We start from the raw sequence: 20,417 nt of genomic DNA on the forward strand, positions 1-20,417 counted from the left end.
CTCCTTTTCTTTTTGGTGTCAGGTTCCGCGTATCCGGATGGAACGCGGAACCGAGTTGTCCTAATAAATCAGGGGCTGCGCTGACGCAGTTCCTTTGCAGACCCCAACTGGTGTGCATATGTCTTTAGGTCCACCACGTCGTGCAGCATGGTCCCACCGCACTACAATGGCGACGAGCGGGATTTCGACACTCCCGCGTCGCGTATGAGTTGAGGAGCTGCCCGGAACAAGGAAGTAAAAAAAAAAACTCAAAACGCTGACAGAGTATGAGAAAAAAAACGGCGCTCGGCCGCATCGGAAGAAGGTACGTCCCACCTCCCTCTCCCGGGGAAATCCTTACTCGAGCCCGGGGCCCCGTGAATCCTTGCCGCGGCCCGAGCTGGGTGACAGGAGGTGCATGAAGCCTCACCTCCGGCACCCACTGTGAAGGGTAGCGTCTGTGCCGGGAGGCTTGGCAGCACCGCGGGGGTGCATCTCACAAAATAACACACGCGCACGCCCAGCACGAGGCGACGCGACGCTCAGGCTGCATTCCCCTGGGAGGGGAACACAGCACAGGAGCGAGAGGGGCAGGAGCCCCGAGCAACAAGTGAGGAAGGGCAGAAAGCCCTAGCAGACCCTGGGAAAGGGTCAAGAAAAAAAACATTAATTAAGAAATAAATAAAAGACTGGCCATTAAAGGAGAGAAGGAGGATAAAGAAAGAGGGGTAGGCCCCCCCAAAAAGAAAACAAAGTAATAAAGAAGTAAAAGACTGGCCATTAAAAGAGAGAAGGTGAATAAAGAAAGAGGGGTAGGCCCCCCCAAAGAAAAAAAAAAACAACAACTTTTGATATAAAGAAGTGGGAAAAAAAACAGAGGTTTCTTTTCCCTCCTTTGTTGGAAACAACACCTACAATCAGAAGTGGCCTTGGGTGAAAATAAAAGTGGAAAATACACTAACAAGGAGAACAAAACACTAATACCACAAACATTAAGGAACAACGTTAAGAAAGGCTATACATTAATAAAGCGTCTCCAGACCGCGAGACATGATGAGTGCCCCACCGCAGGAAAACCCCCAGCCGCCGGCGCAAGTAGGCGCCAATGCTCATTCCTCAGTCACTGCGCTGCCCCCATTTAGCCAACTGATTGATCCGGCCACAGCTTCGCCACGATGGCGTCTATGGTTAAACCGATTAGAAAATTACTTCTGCGCCACAAGAGAGACAGACGGGGCCGTGCACAGATCTCTCATGCTACTCATGGGGGGTGATGAACTGCAGGAACTATTCGACGCACTCCCAAACACAGGTGATAAGTCGGATTTCAATGCGGCAGTGGAGGGTCTGAACAAGCATTTTGATCCACAGTTGAACTCAGACTTTGAACGCTTCAAACTCCGGCAGGCTCAGCAGACGGATGTTGAGTCCATGGACATGTTCTATGCCCGATTAAGGAAGCTAGCAAGCTCGTGTGTAGGCCTCAATCAACAAGAGGAGATTAGAGCACAGATTATTCAAGGATGCCAGTCAAACGCACTAAGGAAGCTCATTCTACGCCAGCAGGGCATGCCCCTTGATGACATCTTGGTTTTGGCACATTCGCACAAACTATCTGCGGTGCAGGCGGATGCCATGGCGGCAGTAAGAGGACAATCACTGGCCGCTGCGTCAACCACCCGTCCCATCCAGGTGAAAGAAGAGCAGATAGACGTCATCCAGACTTGTCAACCGCCAGGACGGAAAACAAACTTTGGCAGACAGAGCGCGCGCGCCTGCAGGAGCTGTGGGTACGAACACAAATCACCAATGGTGTGTCCAGCAAAAGGGAAAACGTGTGATAAGTGTGGCAAAGACAATCATTTTGCGAAAGTGTGCAGGTCAGGAAGAGGTTGGCATGGAAACCAAAAAGGAAGGGACACCAAGGTTAGGAGCGTAACCAAAGAGACGGAGGAATCTGGTGAAACCGTGGCTCGGGGGATGCCAGTTTTCGAGGAAGATGAAGAGGAAGACGTCTTTGTGATCTCGTTCACTGGTGGGAGACAGCAGAAAAGGCGGCCGCCACCTATGAGCAGCATCCAAATCAATGGCAAGTCGGCCACGGTGCTCATAGATACTGGAGCATCGGTGAATGTGATGGATGAGACTCTATTCGAGCAACTGACCCCAACACCATCACTTGCACCAACCACCACTAAAATTTACAATAATGGGGGCCGAGAGCCGCTTCCTCTAAAGGGCACGGTGGAGGTGGCAGTGTCCAGCGGGTAGGTGTCAACACAGGCAAGGTTCTATGTGGTGACTGGGGACCGAGGCACTCTGTTGGGGTGCCATACTGCGGAAGAGCTAGAACTAGTATTCTTTGCGCGACAAGTATATGACTCCCACGCTGAGCACCTAATTAGTGAATTTCCGCAGCTTTTTGAAGGGTTGGGGCGACTCAAGGGCAAACAGGTCAAGCTACACATAGATCACTGAGTTACGCCAATTGCCCTTAGACACCGACGTGTTCCGTTCCACTTACGACCAGCAGTGGAGAAGGAGTTGCAGCTACTTGAAGACCAAGGGGTAATTGAGAAGGTCGAAGGACCTACACCGTGGGTGTCGCCGCTGGTGATAGCGCCAAAACCCAAGCAACCTGGTGCTATCTGTCTCTGCGTTGACATGCGCCTTCCCAAAAAAGCAATTAAAAGAGAAAGGCACATAACCCCTACGATGGATGACATCATAGCTGACTTGAATGGGGCACAGTGGTTCTCAAAATTGGATCTTAATGCTGGGTATCATCAGCTGGAGCTGGAACCCAACAGTAGGAACATCACCACATTTTCAACTCATATAGGGCTTTGGCGATACAAGAGACTGAGTTTTGGGGTATCTTCGGCTGCCGAAGTATTTCAAAACATGATTAGAGAGACACTCTCTGGGCTGCAAGGGGTGATTAATTTGAGTGATGATATCCTCATTTATTCCAAAACAAGAGAAGAACATCACCGACATCTTAGGGCTACCCTGCAGAGGTTGTCGGAGGCAGGGTTGACACTCCACAAGAAGAAATGCGTCTTCTATCAGACGTCGGTGGAGTTCTTTGGCTATGTCTTCTCAAAAGATGGTCTACAGGTAGACCCTCGTAAAGCTGATGCCATCCGTCAAGCACCGATTCCGAAAAGTCCTACAGAAGTGAGAAGCTTCTTGGGTATGGCAACCTACTGTGGAAGGTTCATTCCGCAGCTCGCAACCATGGCGGAACCTCTCAGACAGCTCACCAAAACTGGTAATCGGTGGGAGTGGAGCCCAATGGCAGAAAAGGCATTTGCTGACATCAAGACAGCTCTACTGGACAAATCAACCATGGCTTATTTTAACCCTCGCAGACGTACCGAAGTGGTGGTGGATGTAAGTCCAGTAGGTCTTGGCACTGTTCTTCTCCAAGAGCAGAACCTGCGGGAGTGGGTTCCGGTTGCGTATGCCAGCGGAGCATTGTCTGCAGTTGAGACACAATATGCCCAGATAGAGCAAGAAGCTCTGGCGATTCGGTGGGCGTGCAAACATTTCCACCTATATTTGTATGGCCAGGAATTCCAGGTGGTGACTGATCATAAACCTCTAGTCGCATTGTTTGCTGGATGCCCTCGCTTGCCGCGCACGCGAATAGAGCGGTGGACTGTTCTGTTACAACCTTACCGGTTTACTGTCGTTTATCGACCAGGCGTGAATAACCCGGCAGATTACTTATCTCGCCACCCATCCCCAATCACGATCAATGACTCACAAGACAATGACGAGGAGAGCACGGAGGTGTTTGTCAACATGGTGGTGCAAGTGGCATGTCCCAATGCCCTTAGTGTAAGAGACATCGTAGATGCCACCAAGGTGGACGTGGTACTCAATCAGGTCAAAGAAGCATTGAGTCATAAGAAGTGGAAACTCTTTTTGGAAAAGACTAGAGTGGCCAATCATGAATGCAAATTAGCGATGCAAGGAATGTGGAGGGTGCGAGATGAGTTGTCCACAGACTGTCAAGGACTGGTTCTCCGAGGAAGAAGAATCGTACTGCCTCAGAGTTTGTGGGCCCGAGTGGTGGAACTAGCACATCAAGGCCATCAAGGCACTGCGAAAACCAAAGCGAGATTGCGGGCCAAGGTGTGGTTCCCTGGCATGGATAGACAGGTCGATGAATTGGTGGGGAAGTGCCATTCCTGCGTCATCACATCAGGGGAACCACCCTGCTGCCCGGTGGTCACTGAACCTGCTAGCACAACACCCTGGACAAAAGTGAGCATGGATTTCGGAAGTTTCCCAGATGGGTGGCTGACTGTCGTCCTCATTGATTCGTGTACCAGGTTCCCTGTTGTTGAGGTGGTGTCGTCAACTGCATTCGAGAACGTGAGGCCAGTACTCCAAAAGGCTTTTGCAATGTTTGGGCTCCCTGACGAAGTCAGAACAGACAATGGTCCAACGTTCAATGGACAGGAGTTCCGGTCTTACCTGGAAGGTTTAGACATACACCATCGCAAGGTCATGCCTTACTGGCCGCAGGCCAATGAGGATGTCGAGAGGTTCATGCGAACTTTAAACCGAGCCCTGAGAATAGGTGTTGAACAAAGAGTAGACAGTGAGCAATGCCTACAGCAATTTTTAGGTGCGTATCGCCAGACGCCTCATAGTACCACGGGGTGTGCTCCGGCTGCCCTTATGTTCAAAGTTCCACCTCGAGATTGCATCCCGGCTGGTCCTCAGTGGGCATCCCCAGAACTAGATGTGGAAGCTACCCAACAATGTAGAGAACGCTCTAATCAAAAAGCTACTGCACGACGGCGAGGTCGGTACCCGAGTTTTCAGGAAGGAGATATGGTGGTAGTGAAGAATCGCCGGCCAGGAGGGAAGTTCCAAACTCCATTTGAGCCTGAACCCTGGCAAGTCATCAGTGTGCGGGGTGCCATGTTAACAGCCGCACGAGGCAGACAGAGAGTAACTAGGAATATATCACACTTCAGGAGAGCTGGGGTTTTGGTCACATCGGAGGGAGAAGAAGAGATCGAAGATTTGATGGTTGAACCCCCAAGCTACTGAGGTACAGATTGAAGAGGCTCAGGTAGCGGCGCCAAGCGCACAACACCATCCAGGTGGAAATGCCAGCTTGGAATGATCACTTCCCAGAGGTGGACATTATCATCTCCGCCCCAACCCGGCGCCAAGCAGCCAGCTCAGAGATTTTGCCTGCACCCTGGGTCCCTCGTAAGCAAGGTTGGACTATCATTGCCTGGTCACCAGAGGAGTGTTGTTCCTGGACCTTGTCTCCTTTTGCTTAGTTGTGTCGTTATAGTGTTTCCGTCTCAAATCTTGCATTTTTAGTTTTCTGGTATGTTTTCTCTTTTTCTTCTGTGTGAATTAAAACATGGGAGGGATGTAGAGAGCCACCCGGGCTCTCCTTTTCTTTTTGGTGTCAGGTTCCGCGTATCCGGATGGAACGCAGAACTGAGTTGTCCTCATAAATCAGGGGCTGCGCTGACGCAGTTCCTTTGCAGACCCCAACTGGTGTGCATGTGTCTTTAGTTCCACCACGTCGTGCAGCATGGTCCCGCCGCACTACACATAGGGGAATTTACATCTAATCTGACAACTACTTTTTCCCACTCACTTGAAGGAATTAGAATGTGAGAGTAAAGCAAATGAACAAAAGCAACGGGCACTCGCAGGTGACGCACAGTGTCAAGGTTGAAAGATGAGTTCCTGGGGACCGAAATAATGTGAGTATATTTTAGTACTCAGGGGAAAATGATATTTCGCCACTGGATCGCTCCCAATACACAACAAAAGCCCAGTTTGCAGGCCTTTTGGTGTTATTTTGTACTACCACTAGAGGCTGGTACATTTCCTTGTCTTATGGATGCATCATCCCGACCAGAAGACAGGCGACACTGAAAAGATGTGTACTTATGGGTCAGCCTTTGTGACTCTGGAAAAGCTGCTTCGACGCATATGACTACATATTTTAGTCAATTAAAAGATAAAATGAGATCTTACGGGCAAACGAATGGCATTCCTTCAGTGCGGGCAAAAATGGAGCTCATGTTACTGTAAAGGTCTCCTGATTTAAATGCCTTCCAGCCTCCAATGAAGACTCGTGTTTAGAAAAATGCACAATGAAACACGAAAAGTATTTTTTTAGAGTCCATTTTGCTAATTAATATGTCAAAGCTCATAACGACGAGCTCATCAGCTTTTCTCCAGCACTGCATCATCGCAAAGAGCTGCGTCGGCAGAAACCTGGGCAGACAGTCGATACATATTAAAAGAGAGCCAACCTCTAAATCAAAGGGAAAAATGAACGCAGGAGAGGGGATGAAATGGAGGGAGGGGAGAGAGGGAGGGAGGGGAGAGAGAGGGAGGGAGGGGAGAGAGAGAGAGAGATGAGAGAGAGAGAGATGGGAGAGAGAGAGAACGAAGAAAAGCGAGGTGAGAAACAGAAAAATAAGAGGGATGTTGTAGATGGAAAAAGGAAGATACTGGTCCCCGAAGACTGCTGCAATCGATAAAGCATCCCCCTAATGCGCATCATGAACCATACTGGATGTGTGACTAGTGGCACCGCAGCGGCGCTCACTTCCTCGTGTCTGTGTCTACACCAGACTTTAATGGATGGAAATAATAATTTAATTTATTAACTAAGGATAGAAAATGCTATTCTCGCACAGGTTTCACAGGAATCTCCTTATAAATCGACCTTCTAAAACCGACCCCCAGGGCCGTATTTGTACTGGAAAAGTATCCTCAAACGCGGACATTTAAAATATGCAATGTGCACCTTGGTCCTATGAAACAGTGCGACAAGTTACTCACGTCCATAAATAGTTTACAATCCAAAAACTACCAGCGACTTCGTTTTACTGGATGAGACCAACTCGAGCATGAATCTGAGGATGGACCAGGACATGGGAAATCAAGTGCATCCAGATCTGTGGGAAGTGCACCAAAGAACCCTACCCATCTGTCTCAATCCTTCGGAAATTAGCAAGCAACCCTGTTTCGATTTGTGTGGGTTTGGCTCCTGGTTGGTGTATTACCAAGGATGGCATGTGTACTCCCAGCAGAAGCAGTCCAGATGAATCTGTGTTGTACACGGGTAGGTTCATAGTGGCAGAGGTGTTAAGGAGAAGGAACGGGCCAGATACTTCCTAAACAGAGACTGGCCAGCACATCAACTCGATATTCTACTGTCAATTGTCTTTGGTCATTCCATAACACATCTTCCGCAAGGTGAGGTCTATTCTTTACAAGACCAATGTGCTAACCACCTGACATTATTTGTTAATGATTCACTCACCATTGACGTAGGGGGCATTTTGAATTTATGTAAATTTTTCATGTTTTTGAATTTTGTGTCTATGGCACGTTGTTTTTTCATGGTATTTCTTATCCTGGAACTTTGGTCTGAACATTTTAGACCTCAGAAAAAGGTTTGCGATTATCACTGCCCTGCAGGATACGATTTGTAACAACTCTGGTGCACAGAAGCCAACACCTGGGCCTAGAACTGTGGTCTCACCCATTCCATAGGCACGTTTTTCTTTCTGGTTCCACCATGTTCAGAATTCATAATGTTAGGTGTGGAAGCGAGAAATTAATCTCAAAATGGACACCTCTTGAGTGGCCACTATGACATCATCATAACTTCATCGAACCTGCTTCCCTGTCCAAACTTTAACTGTCTCTCGCAGTCAGATGACTGGTAGATTGGTTTGGAACAGCAAATCCCTTTGAACCCAAGCAGTGGCATGATAGCACAGATGCCATGATGCAAATTGGGGTGGACAAATCTTTTTACTGAAACCCTCTAGTTGGGTGGACTGAGGAACCTTTGACTATGGTGAAGCTGGAAAAAGTTTTCTATCTTCGCCAGGTTAGTGTAGTTTAGGTTTTATAAAGAGCTTCATAGATTGAGCCAAATTATTATGCCAAGTCCTATTTCTGAAGATGATGCTACCTCCAACAATATTGAGTGAAGACATGGCTGGCTTGGATACAAATAATACACATATGTGCTTATCAACAGAATATGTCAAATAGGATCGTCTTATTGTACCAAATCTGATAACTATTGGATGCATTAAATAAAACCAAACTCATAATTCTGTCCCGTGCGTATTCAGGGGATTACACACGGGATGGAAAGACCAAAGTTTACCGCCAAAGTTTTAATCAGGGCCTATATCTTAACCCTAGATGTAAGTGCACGGGGCTGAGAAGGGCAGCAGATGTTTGGATTCTAAGATCCATGGAAGAACTAGTCAGCTATACTACCTTGAGACATCTATCTGGGTAACTTAAAGAATAGTTCATAGGAGAGCAATGTGTTGTACATGCACTCAGAGACCTATACCTTACAGGTTTGAATTCACAGATGGGCTAATTCAGACTTTTCATTAAGTCTTGTCAGAGGATTATATTACAACTCCCTCATAGAGTTTAGATCCTGCAATCAATATTCACCTAGAACCTGCAGCTTTCAGTGAATTAGCTTTTTATATAAGTTGAAATCATATGTAAGTCAAAAAGAAGGTTTTATAAAAGAGTCTGTACATTTTAGAAATATTTTCTTCAAGAAAATTCTCTTCCGTGAGGTGAACGGAAATCCAAACTTCTTCAGAACCATCTAGTGCACAATCTCTTTTTTCCTGCGACAATCTCCTTCTCACTTCCATTAGCAGATATGAAATTAGTGGCTATGGGAATGTCTTTTTTTGGCAAGTGGTTCCAGATACATTTGGCCATCAAAGTTGAAATTCACTCCTGGAGAGCCATCGATGACTTACCTCTCATTACCCAAATTCACTTAGAGACATTGGCGACTGAACTGGAAGCGTCTCCTGATTGGCTGTTAGTCGGAGTCATCACAATGGTAAACATCCCTCTTATTCTCTGTGCTGACCATTATCTTCCTTCGATTCAGCTGGTTCTCTGTGCTGTCCACGGCACCCTCCAGGATGGGGATTCTTCTTGTTGGCTACCTCGAGATACTCTCACGTCTCTACTATTGTCCTCTTTTTTCGGGATGCACAGTGGCAGCAGGCCTAAATCCCATCGGAGGTTGTGCAAGGCCCCTCTGTCTCACACGTCCTCTCCTGCCTAGCGACAGTGTGGGAGTACCTGCACGTTTAACAGTGCCTGTACTTACTGAAGATATGGGTGCTGGAATTTTACCTGGAGCAATAAAAGTGGTTGAAATTTTGTCACCAGCAATTTTGAGTGTCTCTGGGCCAAGAATTAGCAGGACAGTAAACTCTGGAACCAATAATTCTGGGTCTGGAGATTCCAGACCCTGTTACATGCTGGAGGAGGGGGTTGCATGCAAGAGCACAGCCCTTCCCCAGCTGATTCCTGTAGAGCATAGGGGGGGCAGACAATGTTTCCTGGGAAAGCTCAAACCTGCCCTAACCCCGCTTCCCTGTCTCAGCCACCTCACACCTCCCAGGTGATTGTTTCTGCCTGGTCAGAGAAAGCAGAAAAAGTCAGATGTTTCCTCCAAAAACTGGGGAAAACCACACAAAAAAGGACATTGTATCTAAAGGTTGGTGAATTTATTCTCCATTCTTGGGAAGAAAACGTACAATTGGCAGTGTCTTGTGCAGAGATACCGTCTAGAGTAGAGGACATGGAGCCCCTGATATCCCGCACCAAAAACTGACAATCCTGTCATCAAGACCTATGTCTTTTTCACAAAGAATCAGAGAGCTAAGTTAAAAGCATGATACATGGGGAACTCGAGCCCTGCCATGTTCTTTATCTGTGTATCAATTTTGTGTGTTTTCATGTGATATTCAAAGATGGTTCTGACAAGCGTTAAAGAATTTGCTTGATCAAAGACAACGGGGGATGGATTAAAAGCTTTGGATTTATGAAGCAGAATAAGCATTTCCTTTTTTGTCTGATTAAGTGGATGCCATACTTAATTAGTTTCATATATTCCTAGGTAAAGGGACAGTTTTGCACCCATTGGTTGAACGGTCAGCTGACCATCAAAAGAGGAGCAGCTCACTAAAGTGAAATCAACCAGGGAAAAATAAGATCACCAGTTTGATTAGTTTCTGCGACCTTAAATCCTATAAGCACTTAGATTATTTTCAAATATTAACACTCACACTGTTTAAAACATCTCAACAAAGGTTCTACGTTGCACCCTCGGGGAATCACTATTTCCAGTTTGGAATGTTTCCTGGTAGATATGTTTAAATATATTTTAAATATACCTTCATTAAGCATGTATACACAACGGAAATACATTAACTGAACAAGAGTAGCATTGTGTGAATCATATTACAACAGAGAGCTCTTAATGAAAATAATGCAGCATGCTTTTGTATTACGGGGCTCTTTAAAGCAAAATAACCTAAAATATCAGTATGCATCAAAGGAAGGGACATCAAAGGAAAGCTCAGATCATGCAAACTACAGCCTTCAAATATTACACAAGCACCATTGTGCCGAGAACAAAGATGAAACTTGAAATGGGTAACCGAGTGATCAGGATTGGTTTTCAGCTCTCCAGTTGCTCCTTGGCGAGGGACGATGCATAAGGGAAACAAACTTCCCAGCGCCATCTATTTGTTTAATTCCAAGAGTGTGAGTATGGGGAGCAAGTTATTTGCAACTACTGGTGCCCTCCGTTCTGTAGAGTTAAAGAAGAGTGTGACTTCAGCAGAAGCACATTCATGTGTTCTCAAACAGCAAAAACAAGTGGTCACCTGGCACCCAAACTGTACGTGTAGCTCATGGGCACTACTGACCTGTCTAGTAACACACTGTGTCCTAGAGAAGAACTTCTCATGGTGTCCAACGGCAAGGCTTCTAATGCATCAGTGGAATACTGAGCAGTCCCCAATAATCCCGGCACTCTGATATACTGTCGTAAAAAAATTGTTGTTCAGAGATTTTCATTTTTGATTTGTATTTTTACATCATTAGAGAAGTAATTTAGTTTGGGCAGATAATGCTGATCCAGGCGGAATTTTTCTGGATGACATTTTTAAAAATGGCAGATGTGTTGCAGTGATGATGTAATATTTCAAGAAACATGAGACCTATATACTTCATTTTGGTGCCAAAACATAGTTTTTGGGGGGGTCAATTAGTCTTACATAGACAGAAACTAACTCCTCAGAGCAACCCTTCCGACAATTTTCCAAAAATGGCGGCTATAAGAGAGGAAGAAGAGGCATACATAGAAATAAAACAAATAAAAGTGTTTTTTAATCTTTTTATGTATACACCAAACAATGTTTATGGTCTGAATATGAAGAGATAAAGGTGATTATTCCTGTTTTAGAAACATTTTCATAGTTCACATTATTTATTTGGTTCAGCAATCGCTCATGGTATATTTGCAGAATGTTGAACATTTGTGAAGAGCATATCAACAGGGACATCCTTTTGTAGCACAGGTTTTGCAAGTACATATACGTGTACAACACAAAGGTCAGCTTCCTCCAATTTGCTGTTAAGCTCTTGAACAATATAGCCCTTGTCTTTTGAAAATCTCTCTGCAGGCACCAACTCCTCATCGACAATCATTCCACTTGCAATAATTGGAAATTCAGTGTTGACTGAAGCATCAGCAATGTTTTGGCGAGTTAACATCTCCAAGTGCATCTTGTTCAATGTTGATGACAAAAATGTATTAAGTTGCACAGGTATAAATGTCAATTGTTTGACACAGGCAAGGTCAATTGTTTCACTTGTAGACATTCATCTGATTCTCTCACATTCTTTGACAGTTCAAGATAACGGACAAAGACAATGTGCAGTTCTTCCAAGATGCACACTGACTTTATCTCAGTAGAACAGTCTGAACGAACTCTGCATGGATGAAATCTTGACCATTCACAATTGTGACATATAGTCCACAATATCAGCCGTTTTCAATGAGGACACCTTTTCCAATTGAAATTCTTCAGGTGAAAGATTATTTTTAGCTCTTGTATGAGTTTGTGCTTCACTAATTTGGTTGCAGTATCTCCATCAAATAATGCATTTATTGGACGAAGATCATGCGACAGAATGTCCTTGATAAATTCACCCCTATATTTTGCTACATCCATCTCTCTATGTGCTTGCAAAAGTTGTTTTTTGTAACCTGTTCTGTGGTGGCTGGTTGGACAAAACTCTTAATATGGCAATTAAAGCGTGGAAGTTTAGCTTTAGTGATTATGTCAAACAGCTTTTTCTCTTTCAAAGCTCTCCTGCTTCAGTTATTCGTATACATTCGTTCCATGTTCCAGGGCATCTAATAGATGTGTCTTTATATCATTATCCACATATTGTTTGGTCACAAAGTTGTGTGGTCACGCAGGCTCAGTCATTTCAACGGGGTTTCCTTGCTGCTGCATGAAATGAAGAAGGGTATCAACATGTTTATTAAAATGTCCTCCTCTCCTCAAATTCGTGGTGAGGAACAGTTACACAATGGTCCATTAATCTTGAATTTGTCATCTCCCTGAAAGCATCGCAAATAGAAAGAACTTCATGGTAAATTAGCTGCCACTGAGCAACATAGTCACTTATATGCGTCTGTTCCAGTTTCATATCTGGAGCCATAGCATTGAACCATCCCTCTCTGTCTTTCACCACAAAATGTCCTTAGATTAATTTTCTGTAGAGGTATGGGTTTTCCACCTCTAGCTTCTTCACTCTTTCCACATAAACAAGACCCATACCTCAGGTAGTTTATGCAATCTAATGCACGAAATACAGTAACCAGTGATACCACAGTCTGCACATGCAGCTCACAATCACCTTCCCGATCAGCATGTACCAAGTTTTTTACTAGCGGTATCATGTGTAAAACATTTAGCAAGTACTTGCAAAGTTCAGATTTTTCTTCACAGTATTTGACAGACTCTACAAACTTGGTTTTCAGGTTTTCCGATTTTGAACTGAGTGTAGTGAACATTGCCTGACTTTGTATTATGTCTTTTGAATGAAGTGCACTCTGTGCCTTGTTCACTTCTGAGCTAAGATATGCAAAACCTAATTTGTCATTCTTGTTCCAGAAAGCATTCCAACGTAATGTTTCTATAGCCTCAGAAATGATTAGCAAACCTTGTAAAAAACAAACATAATGAGTTCCGCTCAATACGGACTGGATAGTTTTGCTTCCAAAGATTTCAGCCTCAATAAGTGCATCGTCTATGTCATATCTACGGAGCTAACTTCTTGCACACCGCAACACAACTTTTGTCATGTGGAAAACCCATCATGTGGAAGGCCCATCATTGGACAAAGATCATCAAATTCTACTGGACTGCTCATAAAAATGTCGGCTAAAATACGGAAAACGCCTTCATTGCAGAAAATTGGCAGGAAAGTCTGGTCAAGTTGAGCAGGTACCATTTGGAGATGTTTTAGAGCTGTGTATAATGCTGTATAGTTTGTGACTGGAGATGGTATTACTGATAAAAACCCAAAATTCTTCAGTGGGACGGTATTCTGGGACCATCCTTCAGTTTGCACCGAATAAGCGATATAACAAATTCAGTTAAACCAGCTTCGCGAACCGCAGCATCAGGTAGAAGATGCATATCCTTAGCCGCTTTGAAACTTTCTGGTAGACTGGGACGTGTCGATGGCTTGTAGTGATTTGGCACACGTTGGTAAGACACTTGGGTTATAAGTTTGCAGCTTTGTTTGTTTATGCTAACAGCTGACACAGTTTTCCAGCAGCCACTTCATTGGTACAGTCTTGAAAAAGCACCACGGCAGTATCATGTGTGCTGGATGTTCCAGATAAAAAAGAGCTGTCTTCAAAATCAAATCATCAAGAGTAGCAATTGTAAATCCTTTCTTGGTAAAGTGACTTGGAAGTGGTGTGCTGTCAGATTCACAAGATTTTACAGCATGAGCTGTTAACAAGTTCCTGCTCCGTACTATGACATTATAAGTTGTCGATGCACCAATCCTATTAATTGAAGTGATTAGCTCTCTATCTTTGCACTTGTCAGAGTGTGTGGGTAGTCATCATGTGTAGCAGAGTTTTCTTTTTGCTGTGATGTAATTCATAAATCATGATTTGGAAAAGACAGTACATTTGCAAGGCATAAGCCTGTCGGTTCATTCCACTTCTTCGCCCTTATCTTCAAAGCCATCATCAATGTTGTCAGCTTCTGTTCCGAAACTGAAGAACTTTAGTTTGTAACAGTTTTTCTTTGCTGATATTAAACAATGATGTAAAAAATGTTAAGACAACATCAGGCATTCTTGTTGACTCCCATGATTTGCGGAGCTCTGGGGCATCGCAAAATTTGACATTAAGTCCAAAATCAGAATCTTTCAGGATGTTTCTTAAAATGGTTCCTGATGATTAAACTGCATCTTGTGATCTTAATTTGGCAGCAAGAACGTCAAGAGTCAGATCAGCTGAGAACACCATAAGGGGCTCATTCCTTTTGTTAGACTATCAAAAAGTAATTCTGTTATTGTACATTCTCGCCAAAAAAATCTTACTTTTATTAGTATGGATCAATACAGCTTCATCAACGTTGACCATTATTTCTCTGATCTCACCAAGTGTGAACCCGTAGCCAGCACTCAAGAGTGGCTTTAAACCTTCATTTGCTTTATCAAAGAGTGCAAACTTAACTGAAGGCTGGCAGTTATGTGGCTGCTGGGAGCTCATTACATTCATATTTTCGAACGTATGCATGCATTCAGTTCGGGGGGTATACAAATACAATTACCTCGCTGTACAGATCAGCTACTCGGCTGAAAACTTAATCTTGGAAGAAACTAGCTACAGATAAAAACATGTTTGCCCTTTGAGACTCACATACTCCGTACCTTGTTCTTTCATTAATCCCTTTGGGCCTTGTTCTGGCAAAACCATAGATAACACATTGAAGATCCTCTGCTTTCTGATCAGTTGTTGGAGGTGGATGAGCGGTAGCCATCGATCTTCTAAGTGAATAGGCATTGGGTTTTGCTGTCGTCGCTTTCTCAGAAGACTCAGATTTTTGTTGTGATTCATTGGTTTCTGCTATTTTGTGAGAATATTTTTCCAGGCTTTTCTCCATTTTTCTTTGTTGAAAGAGTCCTCAGATTTTGTAGTTTGCAACACTTTGTCAGGAGGTAAAGATTCTCTGATACCATCTGATTCACTCATATTTACGAATTTCAATCAATGAGAAACCTGAAACAAAAGCAGTAATAAAATAAATTGGCTAAAACACATCATTATAGAGCCGTCATTTTGGGAAATGGAGGAAGGGTTGCTCTGAGGAGTCATTTTTCGTCTCTATAAGACCACTGGACTCCCAAAGGCTATGTTTTGACACCAAAATGAAGTATATAGGTTTCAGTGTTCCTGAAATATTACATCATCACTGCAACACATCTACCATTTTTTTTAAAAGTTTCCAGAAAAAAAACTGCCTGGATAAGCAATGTCTACCAAAGCTAAATGACTTCTCTAATGATACAAAAACAGAAATAAAAAATGAAAACCTCTAGACAACATTTTTTTATGGAGTTATATCAAGGGGCCAGGACTACAATCAGGAAATGTGGAGGGATGTGCAGTGTCCTAAGTAAAATATCATGGTGTCCTTGGAACATTCCCCATCGACTAATAAGAAGCCAAGTTCTTGAGTAGTAAGTGAAATTTGGCACCCCATAAGGACCTTGATTTATCTACCTCACCTTATAGACAGACATTGCCTATAACACAGAGAACGAAATTATGCTGCACCAACCAAGGTGGTCCCTACGATCGTGTGATCTACATGGTCCAGCTGTCCCTTCATGAGACCAAAAGGAAACATAGGTTTGCAAAACTTGTATCATGCTTTTCAAAAACCCCACATACCTTTGAATGGTCATTGACAAATGGCTTTCACTTAGCACTATTATTTAAGTAGAAACTTCCGCTCAAGTTCCTTCAGGCCAGTGGACTGTGCCCTCGAAAGCCATTTAGAATGTTGTGGCATGCAAAATAAATAGATAAAACAGAAAATTGGTAATCCTTTCAACCTAAGTTGAAAAGAGATTGCCTAAAGCACTGGAGTTGCCAGTAAGCTATGATGCATCACCTGGTGGTATCAGATGTATCATCATAAGTCATGACCAACCTGGAGGATACCACAGTGAGAAATAAGTGGCTTTCTGTCAACAGTAGCAGATTGGAAACAGACAAGTTGTTAAAATACTCACATGTGTGGCAGTTCAAGTAGGAAGGATGTAGCAGTTGCAGGTTTCAGGCTGCCTTCTAAAGAGGAAGTCAACTTACCTTCCAATATGAGCCCACAAACCTGGAGTCTGGAACACTTTCAAGCAGAGTAGGTAGGAGGGATGTTTGGAACTCTAGGTGTCAGAGCAAGTGGCACCACCCATTACTTTACAGAACAAGTCCAGTTCAACATTGCACATCCCTTGTTCGTGCCTGGACAATCCTATGAATGTTTAAATGTGCAAGGTTCCTTGCTGCACCTGAGATTTTTCATTGGGTTTCAGCGGTTCCTGTCTCTCGCTTACCATGCCCTCGAAAGCAAACCTTTCAGGCACAGATCTGAGCTACACCACACACTCTATTGTGTACAAGCACGTTACTTCAGAGGTGAGAGTTTAATGGAAAGCCAAAAATTCTCTGATTTCCTGCAGTTTTGTATACGTAACAGGTGATTTAACACATGGGGCTGGCCCATAAATAATACTGTTCCATAAATAATCTCAGAAGACACACTACTACTTAAATATTTCTACTTAGGGCCCCTGGGCGATCTGAGAGGCTGAAAAAGTGAAAGCTGTAATCATACAATTTCACCGAATTCATAATTAGAGCAAATTCAGTCCTGGAGTTGCATTGGTCACGACCTGGACACAACGACCTAAACCTAAGGATTTCAATGAACTGCTGGAACACAGCAGAAAGATCCATCAAATTCGGCAGGTTGTACACAGATACCCACATGTATACAATTCACATCCAGGGCCCACACACTGAGCAATACCTTTAAACACTAGCACTACTGTGACATATTCCTAACATGCCAATTCAAGACACCTGTGTTCTCATCTTAATGCAGGAGCTCGGTTATCCAGGCCCGGGCCTCTATGCCTGTTGTCTTTGTGTCTCTTGTGTTCGGAATGCCAAACCTTTGCACTCCATGTGGCCAAGGCTTAGGAATGCAAGCACTTCATATTTTTCATAATACTGGAAAGTCACATTAGAAATCACTTTTGAGCAAATGGCCAAGATGCTAATGAGTTACGAGTGCTAGTTGAGTAGCTGAGTTTCCTCCATCCAGTGCTGTCTAGTCCTTTACAATGTAAGAGTTTGGTGTTGGTCAAATGCACAGAGGAGTGCAGGCCATATCTAGCCTCATCCATATGCACTAAATGTTCCTAAATTGGACAGTGTCAGACCGCTCATATCCAAATCTTTCACCCTACTCCTCTAAAGAGTTCTGGCCAACCATTTAGCCCCAACAGCATACGTGACATCGCCACGCTCCACATGTGGTTTGTTTACGTGTTCTGACTGATGAGAAGGGAGCATGGTTGGTGGGGCTGGTCTTGACCACCAACCACCTGACACCTCTACTCAAATTCTACTTCAAAAATATCCATTAAAGCGCATATTCTGTGAAGGTTAGCTGGATAGGCCTGAGCCACGACTAATGTAGGGCATCTCCAATCTCAAAGGTCAATGAATGTGTTGCTCTGAGCCCGATATTGCCAGACTGCTTTAAATTCCTGCTGGAGGGCGTACAGGGAAGTCGGGAGCTGTGGACAGAAGGATCCACTGATGGCAGTATCAGACTCTAATTGTTTACTTACGTATCCAGGCCTGGTGACAATCCTACAATTGCATTCTGTAGCTAAAAGAGGGCTGTAGAATTAAAAGTGCATAACTGGACTTTACATCAGTTATGTGAGAGGCCCGTCCGGCGCGTTACCTAAGGATCTGGGAATGATTGTATGATTCAGTGGAACGCTTTGGAGTGGTAGCATAAAACCAGGACCTCCAACAGTAGGATAGAAAGAGAAAGACCACAAGCCCATTCTTCAATCAAACTCTCAGCATTTGCCCACAAGATATATTTTTACACAATAGGTCAGTTCTACACACGTAAATACACAATTTTTTTTTTTGTTACTAAGCACTGTCAATTTTCGCAGATCAGAGGCACAGCAATATAATGATTTGTCCAGGATCACACATTCGTTCCAGAGGTAAAGCAGGGTTTATTACTTTTGTCTCATGTTTCCACAATAAATACCTTAACCACCAGAGTAAAAGTCTTCCTCTATGCTAATGTAAATATATTTACTTGGATGTTGCAGACCACACTCATCGGACACACAAAGGCCAAGGATCGAAGCATAAAGTATGGTACTGATAGATCCAGCATGAAGAAGAAAGATTACCAGACTCTATGCTTTATTGATATGTTGTCTCATTTTAATTCATAGTCTTCAAACACATATACCACAAAGAAGAGTTATGGCATTTCCATCGCAGACACGAGGCCTGAGCGTGCACATGCAGCTGAGCGCACGCTGCCAGGCATTAAGTCCTAATTTATCTTTGTAGAGCTTGGAGACATCCCATGCATTAATTAGTTAGCCTTTCAGTCACCACAGGGGCAGGAAACTAAATCTATAGCATGCACATATTGACATTTTTACCAAGCGGGTGGAGAAATGGATCACGGAGATGGGAAGGGGCAGGAGCTGAGTTAAGTTGCAAGAAATTCCTTACCTGACTTGTGTCCAGCCAAGGAGCTAATGTTACTTTCATCTTCCACTGCAATAGAGAAAGTAGACACACTGATCAGCAACTCCCTTGACTCCTCCGGCCTTTGAGTAAATGTCAAATCATTTCAGACACATGATATGTTGAACCTTGAATGGCAATGGGCTCGAGAAAGTCAATTTTTCCTAAAGCTTGTGGGATCCCTTGAGCAGCCTGGTGCGGAGTGAAGTGTGTGAAGGGGGGGGGGGACACAACAGTGGGTAGAAACCCTAAGGGAGGCCATCGGCTCGACCTTAGAGGTAAACAGAGAGGTGGCTAAGGGATCGAAGTCAATGCATCTTAGTGGGTTCACAATGTTATTTAACTGCTCAATAAGGAGAACTCCTTCAAGGTTTTCAGCAGGAATGAAGACACATGAAGGCAATAACGCACCAGTAATATTGATAAAAACAGACTGGTGGCATTGCAATTTATCGTGTGTGGTCTGCATCACCATCTTTACAAAAACACCTCATTGTCCCAACCTATGCAATGTTTAAGCAAGTACTGAATTCAGTTACTGAAGTACTGAGAGCAAAATACTAGTATGATTACTCGTAACGCCTTAGTGTTTCCCAACCTGTGGTCTGGGGACTCCTGGGGGTCCGTGAAGCCTCCTCACGGGGTCCACGACTGCTTAGAGAATTAAATAATATTAACAGATTAGGTCCCTAGTTTTCAGTAATGTCTTAGTTTGGGGGTCCCCGGATTCCAACAATGATTCAGTGGGGGTGCCATCTTCAAATCATTCAGACAGCTGCAGCTACAGTAGCTGTAGGAAAGAAATTATGCGGTCTGTTCATCCCCACACAAGCAGGTGTCATCAGCTCGCCCTGAATACCCTGCCATTAACAAGACCCGCTACCTCAGCCACTGATGCAGTCACAAAAATTCCACAAACAGCTCAACAAAGAAATAAGACACCACGCCAAGGACACATGCTTCAGTCCACCAACCAAAACGTCCTCCGCATTAACATATGTCATAGCACCAAATGTGAACCGTTAAGATACAATGATTATGGAAGTTCCCACCTACAAAGCCACGTCACCAGGTGTGCAGTATAAATTAAGAACTAATGTCCTCAAATGTCCTTGCTACAACATTTTAGCTGGAATCACAAGAAAGGATTCAGTTAATGGTGTTACCATTGACGGCAATTCACCAAACTGCCTGGAGTAGTGGGAGAGGCAATATACAATTTGACCCCTAATGCCATCACTAGTGTGAGCCCATTCATAGCCTCTCTAAAGCCTCAGTTTCGCTGCTGAGGTGGTATGGAAAAGGCAAAAAGTAGGCACACAAGCATAAAGGTACCAGTTTTTTTTCTGTCCCTACTCCTGACTGGCTCCATGTTCCTTGTGACCAGCGCCAGCAAGGGATGCTGCTCTTGAATAACGTTTACGGGTGTCACATTATGCAAGGCCTCTAACTCAAATACTTAATCACAGCTCCAACATCCGCTATAATAGGATAGCGTGGGAGCCAAACCCCAATAGTTATCTGAACTCCAATATTCAGATCAACCCAAAATTTTGCCTTCAGTGGTTTCGCTCCAATATCCTTGATCTAGTGATAATAGACTCCATACTCCTTAACATCAGGCCCAACAAATAGCAAAGTAATTAATAATGGACTAGGTCCACTCAAAAAC

At 44.0% G+C, this 20,417-nt stretch overlaps 1 protein-coding gene across 2 annotated transcripts in view; it reads right to left on the reverse strand.

Annotated features, from left to right (window-relative positions):
• PARD3B (par-3 family cell polarity regulator beta) overlaps positions 1-20,417 on the reverse strand; it is a 2,030,765-nt gene that overhangs the window by 795,763 nt on the left and 1,214,585 nt on the right. For both annotated transcript variants that reach the window (XM_069225990.1, XM_069225989.1), the window contains one exon: positions 18,731-18,775. In XM_069225990.1, coding sequence (XP_069082091.1) covers positions 18,731-18,775 — 45 coding nt within the window. The remainder of the gene's footprint in view (positions 1-18,730; positions 18,776-20,417) is intronic.

Source organism: Pleurodeles waltl, chromosome 3_1 (assembly GCF_031143425.1).
Source record: "Pleurodeles waltl isolate 20211129_DDA chromosome 3_1, aPleWal1.hap1.20221129, whole genome shotgun sequence".
Classification (NCBI taxonomy): domain Eukaryota; kingdom Metazoa; phylum Chordata; class Amphibia; order Caudata; family Salamandridae; genus Pleurodeles; species Pleurodeles waltl.